General features: G+C 32.8%; 1 protein-coding gene across 6 annotated transcripts in view; it reads right to left on the reverse strand.

Annotated features, from left to right (window-relative positions):
• Wdr17 (WD repeat domain 17) overlaps positions 1 to 20961 on the reverse strand; it is a 55457-nt gene that overhangs the window by 27871 nt on the left and 6625 nt on the right. For 3 of the 6 annotated variants that reach the window (XM_042701342.1, XM_042701349.1, XM_042701332.1), the window contains exons 3-11: positions 18938 to 19121; positions 15259 to 15489; positions 13089 to 13340; positions 12071 to 12193; positions 9660 to 9844; positions 6243 to 6411; positions 3469 to 3560; positions 1176 to 1258; positions 859 to 945 (exon numbers count right to left, since the gene is read on the reverse strand). In XM_042701342.1, coding sequence (XP_042557276.1) covers positions 859 to 945; positions 1176 to 1258; positions 3469 to 3560; positions 6243 to 6411; positions 9660 to 9844; positions 12071 to 12193; positions 13089 to 13340; positions 15259 to 15489; positions 18938 to 19121 — 1406 coding nt within the window. Of the gene's footprint in view, positions 1 to 858; positions 946 to 1175; positions 1259 to 3468; positions 3561 to 6242; positions 6412 to 9659; positions 9845 to 12070; positions 12194 to 13088; positions 13341 to 15258; positions 15490 to 18937; positions 19122 to 20961 lie in introns of those variants that run through there. The other 3 variants (XM_042701356.1, XM_042701364.1, XM_042701373.1) reach the window with 3 other exon arrangements.

Consider the following 20961-nt stretch of genomic DNA (forward strand, 5'->3'; position numbering starts at 1 on the left):
TAAGTATTTTACAATGTAAATGCCTATGTATGATATAATTTTTGAAACTGTACAGTATTTTCACAATAAATTTTTTAAAAAAATAATATGAATATGACTTTGAAAAATTCTATTATGTAGACACATAATAGATTGTTTTAACCTACTAGATTGTGTCCTTTATTAAGAGTGCTGTTTTATTTCTTGTTTTCTAAAAACAATAAAAAATGCTAGACTTTATTCACTTTTTTATCAATCTAAGGTTATATATGCATTAGCCATTTATTCTATTAATAGCTTATTAAATTAATTTATTTTTCAGAAAAATAATTCAGATATTAATTTACTGGAAGGGAGATGTCTTGAGAAAGAATACTTAAACAGATATTAGAATGAGCACTAGACTGGACATGGAAGTTTTGACATATTAAAGTACAAGAAAAGAGGCTAAGGATACTGGGTTTAGTTTTTTGTTTGTTTATTTTCTTGTTTTATTTAATTAGCAATTACTAAGTCTTTAAATAGGAAATAATGGTAGGTGGTTTAGTCATTTTATGCGTAACAATGCAATTCTACATTTAGTGAAGTATATGTGACTTTACTCAGAACACAAGCATAATGAGGTGTTAATAATTACTTCTATGTTTCTTACATTTTTGGTCTGGAAAAATCATAATTCATATTACTTTGACTAAATCTGGAGAAACTATATTTTCACATATAGTTTGTATTTTATCAAAGAGAAGTTTGAAACACAAAATTCTTGGAAATGAAGTAAGCTAAATGCCCAAACATAATGGAATTACATGAGAATAGCCCAGATTTGTATAGTTCTTTAAAATCTCCAAAACATAATAGCTACAGAAAAAATATGCTTACTTGTTGTTCTGGCTCCAATCACAGCCAAATACTGCAGCTGGATGTTTGTATCTGTGTAGAACTTTGCCATCAATTGTTCGGATAATACTAAAATTAATTATAATACGTTAATAGGAAAACAATGTTTTGTCTTTGTAAACACCATTCCATTGTTATAATTAGTGATATAGCAATACAACATATACCTACCTGGGCTGATATAAAATAGTATAATATATGGTAGAATTATTCAAATAAAATCTCATTGATACATAGTTAGAATGACCAAATACATCTTTTATAGACAAGGACACTTCATAATAGGATATAGTACTTACCAGAAACCATCTCCACTGCAAGTGGCTATTCTTTTGGAATCTTTATGACTCCAGGCAATGCAGAATATTCCATTTTTTCCATGCTTCAAAAAATGCAAAATACCTATCAATAAGAAATAATTCACCCCTTTTTCTCTTATTTATTTACTTCTTTTAAGTATTGTTTTTCTATTATGAACTTACTATATAATATAATACTGAGAAATTATTGTCCATAGAACAAATAGATATATAGTCTAAGAATTTGCAATGCTGTCACATTTAAGAAACAGATCCATTAGTTAAAGAGAAGTATTATTTAGCTCTGTTTCTTTTAGGAGGCATGAGGAAGAATCTGCTTTTTCATTTATCCATAGAATTAACGTTTGATTCATGTCTTTTACTGTGAATACCAGGCTACTCCAAGTATAAGAAATGTGGTGAGCAATATTTATTACTAGTTGTTCTTTTAAGTATCAAGAGTTCATTTTTGTTGAGAAATTAGAAGAGATATAAAATTGTCCTATAATAAGGCATTCACTATTTATTGTAAACCTGAAGACGTATTAGGGCATATATAAATACAGGTAGTGTGATTCAAGTTTCTAAACCACAAGGAAGGAATAAACTACATATATAGGATGTCATTTGTCAACTGTGTTATGGATGAATGAAAGTTATAATTGACCCATTTCTGAATGACAGTTTAACATTTTCTATTTGATATAGTACTTAGATTGTGTTGCCGTTAAGGTAAAACTAAAGTGATTTCTTATTCTGCTTTTGTAAAGATGTAGATTTGACTTCCTAAGGTAATATCCAAGTTTTAAAGTTTCTTTGAGCAGGTTAAGGAAGGGAGACCTGTGTGTGTGTGTGTGTGTGTGTGTGTGTGTGTGTGTGTGTGTGTGTGTGTGTATTCATTTAGTTTAAGTGATGGAGGCTTAATTTTCCTTTGCCATGAGAAATACATCTGTCACTTTTAAAATTTCTTTCTTTCTTTTAGGTCACACATTGGCATTCTTATAATTTTCTCCATATTTGTAATACAGAATTGGAGCAGTTCTGATACTGGATTAGTATACTATTGACTGCTAGGAAAGACTTGAAAGAAGATGTGTCCCTCATACTGATTGCTTTGAATACTAGTCAGAATTATTTAAGTGCTAATAAAGAGATATGTTGCTTTGCACAGAATCAAGATGTCATCAGAGGAAACCAGTAGATACTCAATAAATATTTTGAATAATGATTTCAAATCTTGATCAAAAGTTTAATTTCTAGGCTCATTTCTTTCACTGTTTATTATGAGATAAGTTCCTGTCCCGGCAATAGCAATGTGAAGATCAGGTTGACTATTGCCAACAGAAGAGCATTGTTTTGATGTATGTGGAAAAGGGAAGGATATTTCTTTTATCTCTATGAATGTTTCTTCTTTGGAGAACACAATTGTTTACCAGTGCTTGGCAAATAATACATTAAAGCAATTACCCTCCCCCACCCAGGAGAACAGAGCTGCTAGGCAGTGTCTTCAAAGGGATAGACATGCTTTTGCATAAATATTTTAGAGCCTTAAACATGTAAGCAATATTCAAAGAAAGTACTTTCTTAATAATTTAAATTCAAAGTAAACAAAATTTCAAGATGGTGAAAGAAAAGCCCATTCATTCATGTTCTCCAATGCACACATAATGTACCATATTACACTGCATGTGATTTTTGAATGATAATGGAAATCTATAAAATATGGGATGATGATTTAAGCCTAAGGAAAACTAGGATGCATGGTATTACACCTAGGAAGAAGAGCACTGATACAGCTTTTGCTACAATGAGAGAATCTGAGGGAAATCTAAGAAATGACGGCCCCCAAGCTTATCCCTTCGTAGAAGGCACCAAGGTCCTTCGTGGAAGGACCAAGGCATTAAAAGGATTCTATGTTGAAGGATATTATCAAGTGAAAAAGAATTATAATTTAGTGTTTCTGAGTTTATTCTTTCTTACATCCATTAATCTTTGCCTGGACTTGGTGGAGGATGACTTGAAATTCTTTTCAATCTCTAATATAACTTCAGGTGCAGGTAAATTTTTATAGTCTGAGGCACAATTCTCAGATTACAATTGAGAATGCAATTACTTCATTGAATAGATTAGTTATGTTAGCATATTTTTGACTATTAAATCAAGAAGTAAAACATTTGTAAAGTGTAAAGTACTCTAAGAGAATATACATGTCACCATATTTTGAGTATTAAATTAAGTAAAACGCAAAGTATAAAGTACCCTAATTATTCAGCAGCCAGTAGTTATATCTTACCTCATTAAATCGTTGTATTATTTTGCCCTTATGAACATCCCAGATAAAAGCACCATTTCGAGAAGTTGCTCCGGCAATACAATTTAAACCACCTTAGGAAACAATATGTTTGTTAGACATTAGATAATATATGTATGCCAAAAATATAATTCCTTTGAAAAGATTACAAAGGAATTGTACCATAATGATTTTTCAACATTAAAATATCTCATCATATCTGTAGTATTTTATAGTATTTAATTCTGTTACTCTTTGGAGATTCTTATTTACAAGTTTATTTGCAGTTTTTATTTTCTTATTATTTATTCTAAAACAGAGGAAATTATACAACTATATATGTCATACTGTATTCCAAGCCTCTGTCAACCTTCACTAATCTAGTTTTAATTTCATCCACATTTATCTAAAAGCCAATTAATTAGTAACCATACAGCAAAAAGGAACAAACTTTTCTCAAATTTTTATTTTCTGCTGCAGATTCTCAATGTAAAATGGAAGTATGCTCTCAGTAAGATTGGCTATTTAGGTTATGATTTGAAAGGATGGATTGATAATTTTTACTTGAGTTCTGGGCTTATGACATGCATTTCTTTTTTTGTAGATTGTATCATTTTGGTTCATTTCTAGATTACTATGATATAAACCATACTGAATTGAGATACATTCTGGAATAAGTGGTCTTCTACAAAGATTATATATATTATATACAAAGGTATATAGATTACAGCAGTATATTTAGAAACAGATGTTAGATAAAGGAAATATTTTATATTATTATAGGAGAAGGTTTATTGAAGTAATTATGAAAAAATTGCGCTAGTGCTAGGATTTGAACTCAAGACTTTGTGCTCTCACTTGGCTCTTTTTTCCATTTAAACTTGGCAATCTATCACTTGACCATAGTGACCATAGATGAAAGTGTCTTGGATTTATCTGCCTGAGCTAGCTTCAAACTTCTGTCCTCAGATCTTAGCCTCCTAAGTAGGTAAGATTACAGGCATGAGCCACCAGTGCCTGGCTAGGAAATACTTTTTTATAATTTTATAGTCTTTCCAGAAATAAACTTCTATGAAAAGGAAAATAGTATTTATAGTGTATATTATAAAATAACATCACATAAAACTCTTGCTTGCATAACATTCCTCTACAATTCCCAATGTTTTAAAATGAAAATAGTATCATGAGACTCTAGATATTTCAAAAGTAGGAGTAAAGCTTGGATTTGAAAGTGACTTTCAGATGGAAAGGCAGTCACCAGCATAGCCACCATGAAGCCAGGTGCTTTGTGGGAATTGCTTTCATCACTTAGCATCTAGCTTTTCTTTCTTTCTTTCTTTCTTTCTTTCTTTCTTTCTTTCTTTCTTTCTTTCTTTCTTTCTTTCTTTCTTTCTTTCTTTCTTTCTTTCTTTCCTTCCTTCCTTCTTTCTTTCCTTTTCTTTCCTCTCTCTCTCTCTCTAGTTCTTTCTTCCTTTTTTGCTTTCTTGCATTCATGCTCTCTTTCTTTTTTTGGTAATGCTCTTTTTAATTATCATTAAGCAGTTGCACAAAGGAGACAAAGAAGTTACTTTTCATCAAAGCAGTTTATGAATGCAGTGCGTCCTGATCAATGTTACCCTTTCAACATTCTCACCCACCTCTCCCAAGTCACCCTTGCCTTACTTATCTTAATTTTAGGTTATGTATTGAGTTTTTGCAATTCACAAAGAAGTTCATGTGTACAATGCATCTTGTATGTAAACACTTCAACAACTTCACCCCCCTTCACCCACTCCTCTTGCATTTCCCAATTCTGTGATATATACAATGAATTCTTGCCTGTGTTCTCCCCGCTTCCTCCTTCATTTCTCTACCCTTCTCCTTTTGGCTCCACGCTCGCCTCTTGCAAGTACCCTTTTCCTGGTACTTGTTTTGTTGGACTTTTACTAAGTCTTAAAAAAAATTATACTATTTGTGTTCTCCATAGAGTGTATTATACTTCTGCATGTCTGTATTTCTGTGTAGTCGAACTTGAGAATGGTCAACCAATAGCAGTTACAATGCAATATTACACTTCTGGTGGGTCCCAATCTTACATTGCTGTCCAGGAAAACATGCTTTGAAGATGTACATTGTAATAATTAAAAATACTGTTAAGTATTGATTAACAACATAAGCATTGTCAATACGAGCTGTACATAATATTTTCTCCTCTTTTTAGGAGAGCTCTATAACCCAAAGCTATATAATCATCTTTTTTTACATCATTTTCTTTATTGGGAATCCAATTGCTATGGCAAGCTAACAGATACAAACATACACATGCCTATTCTAAAACTTAAGGAAAATTATTTTTCTCCAAAGATATCAAACACTTTGAAGGCCCATAAATTCAATGTTAATTATTCTCATGTAAAATGAAACAAGTCAAAAAAAGGATAAAGGATGGTTGTTAATATAAATTTGATTCAAATAAACTCAAATAAAATTTGATTCACATAATATCATACATTTAATGCACATAAAAATCCTGGAAAACTTTTATCCTATAAAATGTATCATCATTAAAAAGGTATAGCTATAGAAATAACAGCTAAAATGTATATATGATTATATCATATTAAAGTACCTATGCATGTGACTTACTCTGAAACCTCATTAAAACTGAAGTAACCAATTGTGGGTATTCATTTGCTTATACAAATTGTGACAACATGAAATCTAGGGAAAGAAGATAGGTCAAATGAAACTTAAAAATCACTTAATTATATTCTTGATCTTAATAAAGTACGTCTTACCAGGAGCCCATGAAAGCGAATAAATAACCCCTTCATTGCCAGGAGAAGTGTACACTGCTGTTAACGTGTTTATATCCCAGACTTTTATAGTGCCATCAAACGATGCTGTTGCTAAAAGATTTGGATCATCAGGTTTGAATTTGCAGTCAAAGATAGTTTCCACGTGGCCCTATGAACACAGTATAGAAATTCTTCACTACTGAGAAAATACTGATTATCAGCAAACAAATCATAATGAATCATTAAACTGATACATATGCTACGGTTTTTCAAATAGTATTGAAAAATTAGAGGTAAAATGATACACAAAATTAGAATTGCTGCTATGAATACTGAATATTCTTTGGAGCTGTTGTTATTTATTCAGAATGCTTGAGACCAGAAGTATTCCAGATTTCATGTATTTTTAGATTTTGTAGTATTTCCATATGCATAATGAGATACTTGGGTAATGAGACCCATATCTAAAACTGAAATTTGTTTGTGTTTATTATATAATTTGTATGTATAGCCTGAAGACAATTGTGTGTGTGTGTGTGTGTGTGTGTGTGTGTGTGTGTGTGTGTGTGTGCGCGCGCGCTAACAGGGCTTGAACTCAGGGCCTTATACTCTCACTAAGATTCTTATGCTCATAGCTGGCACTCTACCACTTGAGCCACACCTCCACTTCAGCAACTTTGGCTTTATGCTGGTTCACTGGAAATAAGAGTCTCTCTGGCTTTTCTGTTCTTTTCTTTTTCTTTTCTTTTCTCTTCTTTTCCTTTCTTTTCTTTTCTTTTTGTCAGTTGTGGGGCTTGAACTCTGGGCCTGGGCACTGTCACTCAGCTCTTCAGCTCAAGGCTAGTGCTCTACCACTTGAGCCACAGCACCACTTCCGGTTTTCTGAATGGTTTATTGGGAGATAAGAGTCTCACAGACTTTCCTGCCTGGACTGTGAATGGTGACCCTTAGATCTCAGCCTCCTGAGTAGCTAGGATTACAGGTGTGAGCCAGCAGCACCAGGCTTTCTCTGGTTTTTCTAACCAAGCTGTCTCTAAACAACTAGAACTTCAGATATCAGCCTCTTGAGTAGCTAGGACTGAGCTAGTTGAGAGCCATCAATGACTGGTAAGTTACAAATTTTTTTGTGTGCTTTATTCTTGCTCAAGGCTAGCATTCTACCCTTTGAACCACAGCTCCACTTCTAGTTTTTTAGTGGTTAATTGGAGAGAAAGGTCTCAGATTTTCCTGCCCAGGCTGGTATCATACCACTGCAATCCTTAGATTCCAGCCTTTTTGAGTAGTTAGGATTAAAGTTATGAGTCACCCACCAGCACTTGGCTTTGGGTCCCAATTTGTAATGTTCTTCAGGATTTAGAGGCTTCCATCTAGATTGCAAAGGAAGGCCTAGAGCAGATAGTATGTGGCACTGGCAGAATCCCTGTGGAGAAGTCCTAAGGGGGGGGATGCATGAAGCTACAAAAATGGAGTGAGGTGAGGCCTGGTAACTTACACAGTGATCTCAGATATTTATACTTGTAAGGTGAAAATGAGGACTGAAGTTCAAGTCCAGCTTGTGCTAACCATTAGCAAAACTTAATGCTAACAATTTGCCCTGCATGGAGGCAGATACCTGTGTTTTCAGCTCTGAGGAGAAGCAGTTTAGTTTGAGACCCACTCCAGGCAAAAATATGTGACACTTTTTGAAAATAATGAAAGCAAAAAGGACAGGGAGCGGGAATTGTGACTCGTGGTAGAGCACCTGCCCAACAAGGGCTCAAGTTCAAACCCAGGAAAAGGAATGGATTCTAAATAGTAATAGAGACACCAAGGAGAAGGGAGGCAGGAACATAAAACATGGCCAAAGATGGGAATGTAAACTAGTTCCCTATGACCCAGCAATTCCACTTCTGGGCATTTATCCAACAGAACACAAATGATGCCATATTAAAGCTACCAACACAAATGCCTCTCAGAGAACAAATGGATCAAGAATATGTGATGCACGCACGTGTGCATACACACACACACACACACACACACACACACACACACACACAAGCACACACACAATGGAATTCTACTCTTCCACCAGAAAGAATAATATTGTACCATTCAAACAGAAATTGAAAGACTTGGGAAAAAACATATTAAGCTAAGTAAGCCAGACGCAAAGAAATATAGGTTGCATGTTTTCCCTATGGTAACTAGAATGTGACTATAAATCTACACGTAAATACTGGATGGTAAAAAACAAATACACTAAGGCATGATAAACTATATAGGTCTCTAGCTATTCACACAGATGACAAAGGCTCAATAGCTTTGTGTATATAATCATGGAAATGATATTTTTTTAAATGAACTCGAGATATGGAAGTTTTTGTTGTTGCTTTTATTTTTTCCTTTTGTCTTGTTTGTTAGATTACCTGGTTTTGGAGGGTAAGAGAGGTCACAAAACAGGTATACAACTTATGGGTGGAGACATGAGGGAAAACTGGGTGAGGGAAGGGGCAACATGGTTTAAAATGAAATGTACTCATTACCTGACTTAAGTAACTGTAACTCCTCTGTACATCACCTCTACAAAAACAATAAAATATACTTTAAAAAAAAACAACATGGCCAAAAGTAGGCTGTAGGCAGTGAGACTGGCCATGAGGGCTTCAGTTAGGAAGGCAAACATGTTAACCAAACACATTACCACCTGCTCCAGATGCTGGGCACGCAGCTTCCTGGCTATTGCAAAGTGAGCAGCTATGAATCAACACATGCTCCCCACAAAAAGTTCTGTCTCATTCCAGACTCAGATGCAATGCAGCCAGACAGAATGAAACTTCTGCAACCATGAGCTAAGATGAACCTTTGCCTTTAATTTGCGTCCTCTCAGTTGTCACAGAGACAACATCATTTAATTCACAAATGATATGAGGGCAGTAAGACATGGGATAACAGGCAGGGATTACTATCAAGCTGAGTAGACATTAATATCTTAAGATTCAATTATTGACACTTGGTCAGTATTAGTAGCTTTGTCTTTATTCTGCATATTCTGTCTAATATATTTCAACTGACTTTAAAAAGTCTTAATGTGCTGGGCATCGTGGCTCACGCCTGTAATCCTAGCTACTCAGGAGGCTGGGATCTGAGGATCATGGCTCAAAGCCAGTCTGGGCAGGAAAGTCCATGAGACTCTTATCTCTAATAAACCACCCGAAAACTGTGGTAGAATGATAGCCTTGAGCCGAAGAGCTCAGGGACAGCACCCAGGCCCAGAGTTCAAGCCCCATGACCGACAGACCAAAAAAAAAAGTCTTAATGTATCAATATCATTGCTTACAAAAATAATTTCTAACAACTTTAATACACAGTGAAAAAAATGAAAACCCCGGGTTTACACAAAATAAGCATTGTGTAGCAGAATTGCTTCAGACATACCAAGTCCCTGAGAAAATCCCACTTCCTGGCTCCCAAGTCATAAAGTCCAACTCCACCATCCAGGAAACAGCACACAGCATGACCAGGAGGTAGTGAAAATGCTTGATTCTGTGTCAGGCCTGGGGGCGGAACTGCTTCGCTTGTGGAGGATGTATAATGATTTTTGTTTGGAGACTGGATTAAAACTAACAAAGAAGAGGAGACAAATTAGCATTTATAAAAGCAATAGCTTGCTGTTGGAATGAAACTACAGAGTTGCATATATAAGAGATGCTTCACTGGCTTTAAAATCCGTAAATGGGATTTATGATCACAAGTCTCTGTCAGATGGAGGAATCAGAAGCACTTCCTGGATTTCAGTTTGCGTGGTTTGCAATGCAGATGGAGTGACACGGGTGAAATGCATGTGACTTTCTTTTAAAGCAAGTAACTGACACTAATTTCTAATCAATGGAAGGAAATAATTATTTTCACATGTACTATTTAGTTTAGTATACAGGCTAAGAATCATGTGACTTATTTGAGTATCAATTTATTTTCAATTTTTCTAAATTTTCCACAGATATACAGTTCTCCTACTTTTAAATACATAAATGTACACGTTTAGTTATATTTTTGTATGTTTTTCACCTATATTTTGTCTTCCTTTGGAAGATTTCCTTAGAGTATGACTATTTTCTTGCAAGCACAATGAAAAATAGTATCAGAGTAAATTATTAGAACTATCAATTATCAATTACATATTTAAATATAGACAAGTGTTTCCCAGCATTTGGGAGAGTTATGAAGCCTATCTTACTATATTCATTATGGATCATACTCTCTTCTAAATTTTGTGATAAGGTCCAGGCTAGACTCCATTGTCTCTTTCTGTGTGTCTATCTCTGTCTTCAGTTCTAGGGATTAAATCAAGGCTGTCATGCATGTTAGGTAAGTACTCTACCACTTGAGTTATAGCTCTGGCCTAAAGTTGATGGGATTACAGGTGTAGATTTTAGGTCTTCACAGTCTTTATGTTAATCTATTCATAGTTCATGTTTTTAGAATTCAGTAAATATATCATGTCCAGCGACTACATTATAAATTTTCTTTTCATAAGTTTTCTTATTGAATACTGCTATAGAATGCAATATATTGCTACAATATGCCATAAGATATTCAAACACTTTAAAAATTGGAAACCTCAACTCTAACAATATGTTGTCTGAAGGAATTTACTCAATAATGACAAGATTGGCATATGCATCCTTACATTTTCCGACTTCTGAGAGTATGGAAGATAGTTGTAAAAAACAAAAGCAGAGAAGAGTATGTGTCATCAGTCATTCTATGATATGAGAAGTCATAGCCACTGAACAAAATATTAAGCTCATAGGACATATACAGTAGGCCAGTCTCCACCACATTTTTCACCAGTCCAAATCCGTCTGGAACCTCTGGAGGCTCTGGGAATGATGGGGCTCCACAGGAAAACTTAAAAGTTATAGATTTTTCCACACTAGATGAGATACTATGCTGATACTAAATTTTGTATTAGACGCTACAATAAATACTAATAGTTACTGTTAATTATTTAGTACATGTAGAAGATAGACAAGTTTGAGTGAGGAAGAATCAATGACTTTAAATTTATTAGATACTAATTTCCCAGCCACATTTTTTTCATGATCCATGCAAGACAGGAACATTACCTACTATGCAGAGCAATCAATGACTGATCTAGCAGGAAGTCCGATTATTTTCCCTTGCTTTTAATAAAAGACCATTCTAAAGCATTTTTTTCATTTACAGCATGCTTTACTCCTTTCCTAATTAAAATCAAGAATAATCATCAGAGAAAGTACTCAAAATAAGTGAAAAGGACATAGAATAACTATAATTGTAATTACTACCTAGGAGTAAGTGTTTTTCAAACAGGAGATACACTTTCTAAACTCTAAAAGTGGAATATTTATATTGTTATACCTTTGATATAAACTCTAAAATTTATAAACATGTGAACACATAAATTTTTGTAGTCTGACCAATCAATTTAATCCTAGCACTCTTGATAATTCTGTTTCCATAATATCATTACTTGATGTTTTTACCAAGATATCTTGTTTAATTGGAATATTCTCTTTTAATAGAGTTTTACAAACCTAGGTTGGCTCTAAATACCTTCAATTTAGTAATACTTTTGTTGTATAGAGATCACGGTTCCTTTGTACATGCATATATAATGTATGTAATTGTATACACACAAATATACATAAATATGTACTTTATATATACATATAGACATTGTCAAAGCTATTTCTAAAGATTATTTTTAACTAGCATCTGGTATATGATGCACTTACATTGCTAAATGTCATGTTGATAGAAAATATTATATTTTAAAATATTAAAATATTTATATTTTTACTTACACTTTTTCCTTGGAGGAGAATTAAGTACATGTAAGCAGTGAAATCCTGTCTTCTTCAATTTAAAATTATCAATAGGCGTTGTTCTGGAAACATTCCAAATGCGCAAAACACCCACTTGAGAGTCTAGTCAGATCATCAAAACATCAAAATGTTCACAACTATTGTGTGAAATCCAGACACCCAGACATAAAAATAACAACAGACTTTTAACTCCCATGAATGTTACCAGCAATTATTGATATCTTTCAACACTATTTGGTACGGTGATAACAACTGAAGAAATTGCTGAAAAGATCTAAATATCCCCAGTGCCTAGTGCACTCATATACATACATAAACTGCTAATCAGTTTCCTATGTACTGATACAGCCTTCAGTGTCTTCTTCCACTTACCATAAAGTGTTCAAGCTCACAATGTTACAGTATGTATCTGCCACTTCATTTTTTAATGGCTGAATAATATTCTACTATATTCGTTCACAACATTTTGTTTGCCATTCACTTTTATGGTTAACCTGTTGTTACCATGAGCATTTATATATAGGTAAATGACTATATAATTCTGTTGAGTGTATACAGATGAATGAAATTTCTAGTCCAAATGGTAATTTTATCTTTGATTAAGGAGCTTCCAGACTACTCTCCAAAACAACTATTAACGTGGGATTTAGGGGAAGAAAGGGGATTTTCTAACAGCTTTTAGGCTCATAGTTCTCAGGTTCATAGAGATCCTATCCTCTTTTTCTTGTCAGCATCTTTGCTGCCATCTATACTTGCCATTCTGCTATACCTGAAAATTAGCTTTCTCTTTGGTGCTCCCACAAACTCAGACACATATATGTGCACATTTCCAGAAACCTGGAAGGGAACCTTAATTTCATTTTTACTTGTAATTGTGCTAATAACATACCATATAACTAAAAAAACTAGGTGCCAATTCACCAAGAAAAGACTACAATTTCCCTCAGTTAAACAAGACACATATATGTAAAACTCTGGGTAGGAGAGATACGATTACCTCCAGTTATAAACATGCCAGGAGCACTGGGAACCCAAGCTAAGCATTGTACAGAAGCTGCTGCACTTGGAAAATTAAATGTTGTTATGCAATAAAGTGATTCAGAATCAACTAGTCGAATTCCATGGTGCATATTAGCCACAAGAAGATAGTCAGTAGACAGAGGGTCCCATTCCAGAGCTGTAACTGGATCCTCTTCATCTGTCCCCTCAAGAGATTCAGGTCTCAGAACATGTTTCTGATTTTTATTACCTATTAAAATAGAAAGGCCATACTTTTTAAAAAGCCACAAAAATCAATATTTTTGAGCATGTTAATTTTCTCCTCATATGTGAACCATCTATGACAGTATTAAGAACGCATTTTATATGAGAGAGACAACTGACATGTGAATGTAGAGGATTCATTTGTCCTAATGATTCAAGTCAGATTGCCTTGGTAGTTTCTAGTGCCTTGAATATATCTCCTATTTGTTACTGAAACCTGTAAAAGAAAGATATATATATACATATATACATATACATACATACATATATATATATATATATATATATATATATAACACAAATTAATCTCAACAGCAAATTTCACTTAGATGGTCAGCATAGGTGTAGAGAAATGCTTATTGGAAAGGAGAGTGTCAGGAAGTGATTGGAAGCATAAACTTTGAAGCTGGCTGCCTAGGTCTAAATCCTAGCTCTACTCTTCACTAGATGTTTATAACGGAGGACATAATACTAACCTCATTAGTTACTGAAAACGAGTTAGTTGACTAAAGTGTTTAGAACAGTGCGATGTTTAGTGAGTCATTGTGTGCTACAATTCCTTTCTCGTTCATCATTTCATATACTGAGTACCAATTCAAACAGGAAAGTCAGAATATAGATAAAATAGATCAAACAAGTATAGGTAAGTGAAAAAAAGAGTCATTAAGTGATCCTCTTGTTTTTGTAAATTACATATTTAGAATTGTTGAGATGGAAAACAAACACTTTTCACATGGACCACATGAGACCTCCACCAAGGTAGTCCTCTCCTTCTCACATTAAATAAATAAAGACAGTGAACAGCTGAACAGACCGCAGCACCAGCAGCAACAACCATTAGGCCAAGGTATTATGAACGTCAAATGAAGTGTTAATCACCTTTCCTACAAAAATAATTCCAGTGAAAGATGCCTTAGCTCTCATTGGAATTCCTTAACCATATACAACTTTCAACAAACCAGAGCACAAAAACAGAAGAAAAGTTTCATTTGCATTGAATATATATTTGTAAAGTGAACTGAAAATCTGGTCATGGCTACTTTGAGATTAAATATTAGGGTATGTTACTCTTTGAGTATCATGTTGATCTTAATATTTTACTTAGAAATTTTGTATACTCATAGAAGATAGATGAAACTCTGTTTAGCATTATCAAAATTATGTATAAAACCATTAAAAACTTTAGTTTTTCTTTGCCAAAATAAGGATCTGTTGGAATTGCTATTTGGTATAATATAATGATATATATGCATATATATATTAATATGGCCAATCATAAGAATATGAGAGAAAAATGGTATATTAACCAAAGCATTAGTTGTTGTTTCTTAAGAAATACTTAGGCATTTATTGTACCAGTTAATACTTATGGCTTATTAAAAACATTCTAGCATGTAAAAACTCAAAACCATAATAACAAAATAGAAGACCTTGCAATAATGATTTTATAATATCTGAATTTTATTGCTTCAAAACCCTGTACTTATTTAGTAAAATTTATAACATAATAACTTTTATTTTTCTGTCATGAATCCTGATATTTTATTGCTAAAGATAGAAAATGGACTTCAAAATTATGAATATAGTATAAATGACTGAATTGAGTTCATTCGAAGAAAGATCTAAACATCCAAGGTAAAGGTACCACAATGCCTACAAATAAAATTTACTTCAACTGATAATTTGATTGAAGTCCATTCCTGAATAGTATTTCCAACTATTAAGTTTGTAATAAAATTTGACCTTGACTTCATGTATTGGTGTATTTTGGACCTGGAAGGTTCTCTAAGTAGGAAGGTTCTCCAAGTCGGAAGTTTTAGGTTACTGGAGATTATCATGTATTAAAATACAGATGGGTATCTGCTAAGAAAATGATACCAAGATTAGATTACTTATATTCTTACCTGGCTGAAAAATGGAAAGACTTCCATCAATATGACCAAATACAACTTTCCCCTTTTTTTGGGCATGCCATCTGAATATGCAGATATCAGACAAGAAGTTCTGAGCTTCTCTGTGCACAGTCACTCCATTGTCTGGTCCTGAGATGGTCCAGATGAACAGTGGACCTCGATGGGAAGCAAACGCCACAGCATCATCTGCATTCCAGCACCAGCAGAGAGAGGCAGGCATCCCTGGAATAAAAGAAACCCAGAGAACATAACAGAAACATGTGCCATGGATTATACCAATAATCACTGTGCATTTCTGAAATAAATTAAGATGTAGGATATGATCACTGCTTGAAAAATTCATTGCTTTATTACTTGGGAAACAGATATCAAATTATCCAAAGACTTCCAAAGATAGATGTAGGGAATATCCAATGTGAAAAGAAAAACATTTAGCTAGATTCAAGTATTATTCAGTCACCATATGCTTTATATAGACAAAGAAATTTGTAGAGATCTTTATTTCAGTAGAGGGTATGGTATGGTAATATATATTTAATGTCTGTTTATAAATACATCTCTAGGTATAATGATTGAATGGGATTGAATCTTGTAAATGATCCATTGAAAAAATGAAAAATATGAAAAGACAAATGCTATTCTACAAATGTAATAATAATAAACTTTAACAGTGAGGACAAACCATTTGTGTCATTTGAGAAGCTTAGATTCAAATCCTAGCTTTTTTGTAGATGAACTAAACAAATGATTTTCTGTTTACACCTGTTTCTCCATTGATAAAATGGGAATACCAATACAAATAGCTAATTGCATAATTAACATACTGTTCAGAAAAGAAAGCATACTAATGTATTTTTTAAACTGTAAAATTGGGTGCAAAATTTAATCGCTAATATTCCTGCTCTTGTTGTAAAGAAATAAATGTTATGTAAAATAAGTTTGATAGGAAGTTCATGAGTCAAAGCAGAAACTGGACTTTCTCAAGAGAGATATATTGACTATACTATATCAGAATCATCCACATGAATATAAGATATGAGATCATGTGGAGGTAAGGCCTAGAAATCTATTCTTAACAAGATTCTCCAACTGTGCAGAGAGATTTTGGGAACCAAAAAAAGAAATTGGATTTGAGTTAAATTTTGAAGGAAAAATAGAGAGTGGATAACAATAGAGCTTAAAAATACAGAATGGGTAACAATACCCAGAAAGGGAAAGTTGTACGAAGTTTCTGGCCTACAGTAAAGTTCAGTTTGTGCCAGTTGTCATAGCTCCAAGAGGCAGAAAATAGAAGTATCATGCTTAGATCAGGGTATGACACATCACTGAATCTCCCTAAATATTTGCTAAGTGAATGAATACATAAGTTCATAGTTAAGAACAATAATAAAAAAGCTGATGTTTTAGTATGTATTAAGAAAATCAGAATTTCTCAAGTAAAGAATTTTTCACAATCAAGTCACCATGGTGCAATTGGAGGGCAGTAAGAATGCTGGCTCACTGAATGGCATAGTAGACAGTGAGGAAAGTGAAGAACCAGAAACTTTATTGTGTAGTAACAATTGGAAATACTTTATGGGTGGCCTATTACAATTGCTTCTAAGCGCTCCAAAAGTAACAACATGTTTAATTCACTCAACAATATTTTAAAATATGTAGGAACAATAATTACATATTCTTATTCAAAATCTGGTAACAATTGCAACATCTATAACTAGGCAAACTAATACTTCTTTTACTTTAAATACATGGATTGTTTGATTGTTAGGGGAAAATGTCAAGAAAAAAATCAAAATCAAATTGTGTATATGGAAGGTGAAAAAGGGTATATATAATATAAATGACCAAAATTATTAATAATTTTTTCAATAAAATATCAAAATATTCAATCTTTAAACTAAAACCATATTTGGAAATAATATTTGAAAATTATTCAGTAATAATACAAAATTGTTACACTAATTATTCTACAACTGTTATGTAATTGCATATTCAGTGGTATGTGAAATTGCAGCACACATAAACAATGAAAGAAAATGTCTCTCACCATGTGATATGTAAAGTGTTTTATGATAAATCACTATCAAAAGTAGATGATAGTACAGTACTATGAATTCTAACCTACACTTCTAAAAAGCATCATTTCTGGTATAGAATATTTTTTTGCTGTTATGAGAACAATAATAGTTTAGTCTATTCACATAAAGTGTAAAACTAGTTTTAAATAGTTATGTTAAGATAAACCTCACTTTAAAACTGCATTTGAAGTATAGTTATCACAATGGACAATACTGGAATAGTTTAGCATTTTTGATTGGAAGAGACATAGAAAACATGGAGAAATAGGAAAACATCTTCTTTGAGACCACCACTGTAAAGATTCCACAAAGTTTACTGCTAAAAGTAATTCTGTTTTTTTTTTATTGATATACTGAAAACTCTACGAAAAACTGCTAAATATATTCACAGAAACTTTCTGAATAGTTCATTTCAAAATACTGTTTACTCAGATATTGGAATGGTTTTACTGTGTATTACTTTGGTTAGTAAAAGTGAAAATTTAAAAATCAGCTTATGTGATTTGGAAATGAAATTTATTAGTTAAAATTAATCTCATTTGGAAAATATATTAGCTCACAGTTGGGTAATTACTGATTTTTTAACATGACCTCATTCAAAAAAGACAAGACAAAAGCAAATGCTGAGTATGTTAAATATTCAAGGGTTCTAAAAGATATTAATATTACTATGGAAGTGACATTAAAGAAAATTGCTAGTGAATTGCAGCTAAATATTATAATTATAAAGAAATATAGAATACAATGAAGAATATGAGATTACTGAGTTTGATTTCCATCTCATCTTTTTATTTTTTAGTGAAACTGAATATAAATGTATACAGAAATGCTTTACAAAACCATCCATCATCAATAATTGAGCTATATTTATTGTTCGTAGAATAAATTATTGTGACATTTAACGCGGAAATGATTACTTAATTTTACTATCATTGTGGGATAAGACAGAGTAAGAATTCTCAATATTAAATTGAAAAATACAATATTTATCAAATTCAAAAGACGGTTTTTTCCTAAACTAGGAATTTCTGCCTTGACCAAACTACAATAAGATCACAAACTAGTCCAAATATATGCATAATATTGTCTTTGTTAAAAACTGGAATGAGGGCTGGGAATATAACTTAGTGGTAGGGTGCCTAGCATGCATGAAGCCCTGGATTCAATTCCTCAGTACTAAATAAACAGAAAAAGCCAAAGTGGTGCTACGGTTAGAGTGGTAGAGAGTAAAGAAAGCTAGGGACAGTGCCAGGCCCTGAGTTCAAGTCCCTAAGGCCAACAAAAAAAAATGGAATGGAACAGGCAAGGTCTGTTACTTGTTCGATGAAGACAGTCTTTTCTAATTATGATTTTATATTTATTCTGAAATGTTAATATTATACACAAACATTAATGACATTCTTTGGCATTGTAGGTTCTTAATTGTATATTCTAAGTATAATTATTTCAGAAAGTTACTTTTTGTTTGGAGTTCAAATATACATGAGTTATGCAAAATGTACTGGTTACTATCAAAAAGTTTTAAAATATTACTTTAATAAAGCTAACATGTTTATTAAAATAAAAGTATTTTATTCAACAAAGTAATATACCTTTTGCACTGTCGAGTTTAGCAATGGCTTTTTGTTCTGCAACATTCCAAATGATCAATAAATTATCGGTACTGCCACTTGCAAACAGATCGGGGTTATGTGGACACCAAGAGATGGCTGTGATTGTTTTTTTATGTTCAGACATAATTGAATGAAGTTTGAATTCATTATAACGGTGATCCAACTAAAACAAAATATATAAATGAAAGAGTTTAGTGCTCTTTTTTTAGGTACTATGTTATCCAATGGCAATCACAATTATACGAACAAAATCTACACGACAAAATTAGTTCACCTAATAATCCAGATGCAAATGCAAAGGAAGCCTTGGTTTACATTTAAATGTATTCAGTTTGTTGAAATAAACCATTTGGGAAAATATGAAACAATTACAAAACTATGTCCATTAAAATTAATAAATGTTTTACCTTTAAATATTAATATTCAGAGCTTCATTATATTTTGCATAGATAAATCTCTGGGGCATTTAAAAGCTTTTATTTTGGATTTTCTCCATAATTTTTCATTATATTTTAATTTAAAAATTATGTTAAAGAGATCAACTGCCCACTCTTAAATTACTAAGATGTCTTCTGCATCCACTATATAATGGACCATTGTGTGTGTGTGTGTGTGTGTGTGTGTGTGTGTGTGTGTGTGTGTGTGTGTGTATGTGTGTGTGTGTGTTAGTACGAGGTCATGCACTCAGAGTCTCTAGCTCTCACTCAGCTTTTTTGCTCATGGCTAGCACTCTATCATTTGATATACACTACAGTATTCATGGATTATTTGCAATTGTATAATTGTCCTGGGTCAATCACAGACCATTGGTATACTGTTTACTTGGGTATAAAGTTACATTTTCCTTTATAATTAGATGAAATGTATAGCCTATTTGTCCTATTTCACTTGTATGTGTACTTCCATTAAATAGATGATTTATTATCTTATAATGTTTTAGATGATATTGTATATATCATTTTGTGAGTGTCAGTCTTCTTCCGTTAACATATAAGGAACCTTTCATGATGCTGCTTAACTATATTTAAATCAATATATTCAATATAATAACATTTCTTTAAGCACACATTTGCAGTAAAGTTTTAAATTCTAATATAACTTTCAATTTCCTACAATAACCATCAAACATCTGTTCAATATCAAACTAATTTGATATCAAGTCCTTACTGTTTGTTCTGCACTTGTTTCTCTAAGGCAAACTTACTTTTGTGTTACAGACTTACACTTCCATTTCTCTTGACATCTAATGCAGATATTCATTCGCTTATTCATATCTGAGTTTAAAAGTACCTCTATAGAAAGATGACTTGAGATCTTGACCTTGTATCTAAACTCTAACTTTCCCCAAAGCCTCTCCCATGACTGTTGTGATTCCTGTTTTCTAGCCTTTGTCATATTTCCAGAAGCTTTTGTTTATGTCCTCATTTCATAGCCTCTCCATGTCCTCTGTTCTTATGAAAAATGTTTATAGTTGCATTTCCACTGTCAAGTAATTTTTTTTATCAGTAGAACAGACTCAGGGGATACTGAAAGAATAAACCCTCAAACTATTGTTTAGTGTTTTAATAACTTCTAATTTTTTCTATCACAATGAAAAATCTTTGTATATGAAATTTTAGCTAATGACCTAAGTATTTCTTTGTCTTTCTTTGTCTTCAGTTATATAATCTCTTTAATTTCTCCTGTAATTTCTTTGTCTTTCTATAACTTCAGCTGTTCTTGTACAACTGTGATGAAAACAATATTAAAAACAAATGACTGAGTATCATTGTTTTCATCTGATTAGCATTATGGTAGTAATCATTTTAAATTGGTCTATTTAAGTAATTTTATTTTCTGTATGGTTAGAAATAGTTCTTCAAGGGCTGGGATGTAGCTCAGTGGCAAAGCACTTGCCTAGCAAATACAATGTCCTGGGTTTCATCCCCAGTACCAAAAAAAAGAAAAGACAAAAAAGAAAGAGAGAGAAAAGAAATATTTCTTCAATTTAAAATTTAAGGCAA

Source organism: Dipodomys spectabilis, unplaced genomic scaffold, assembly GCF_019054845.1.
Source record: "Dipodomys spectabilis isolate Male_0828 unplaced genomic scaffold, ASM1905484v1 ptg000009l, whole genome shotgun sequence".
NCBI classification, from domain to species: domain Eukaryota; kingdom Metazoa; phylum Chordata; class Mammalia; order Rodentia; family Heteromyidae; genus Dipodomys; species Dipodomys spectabilis.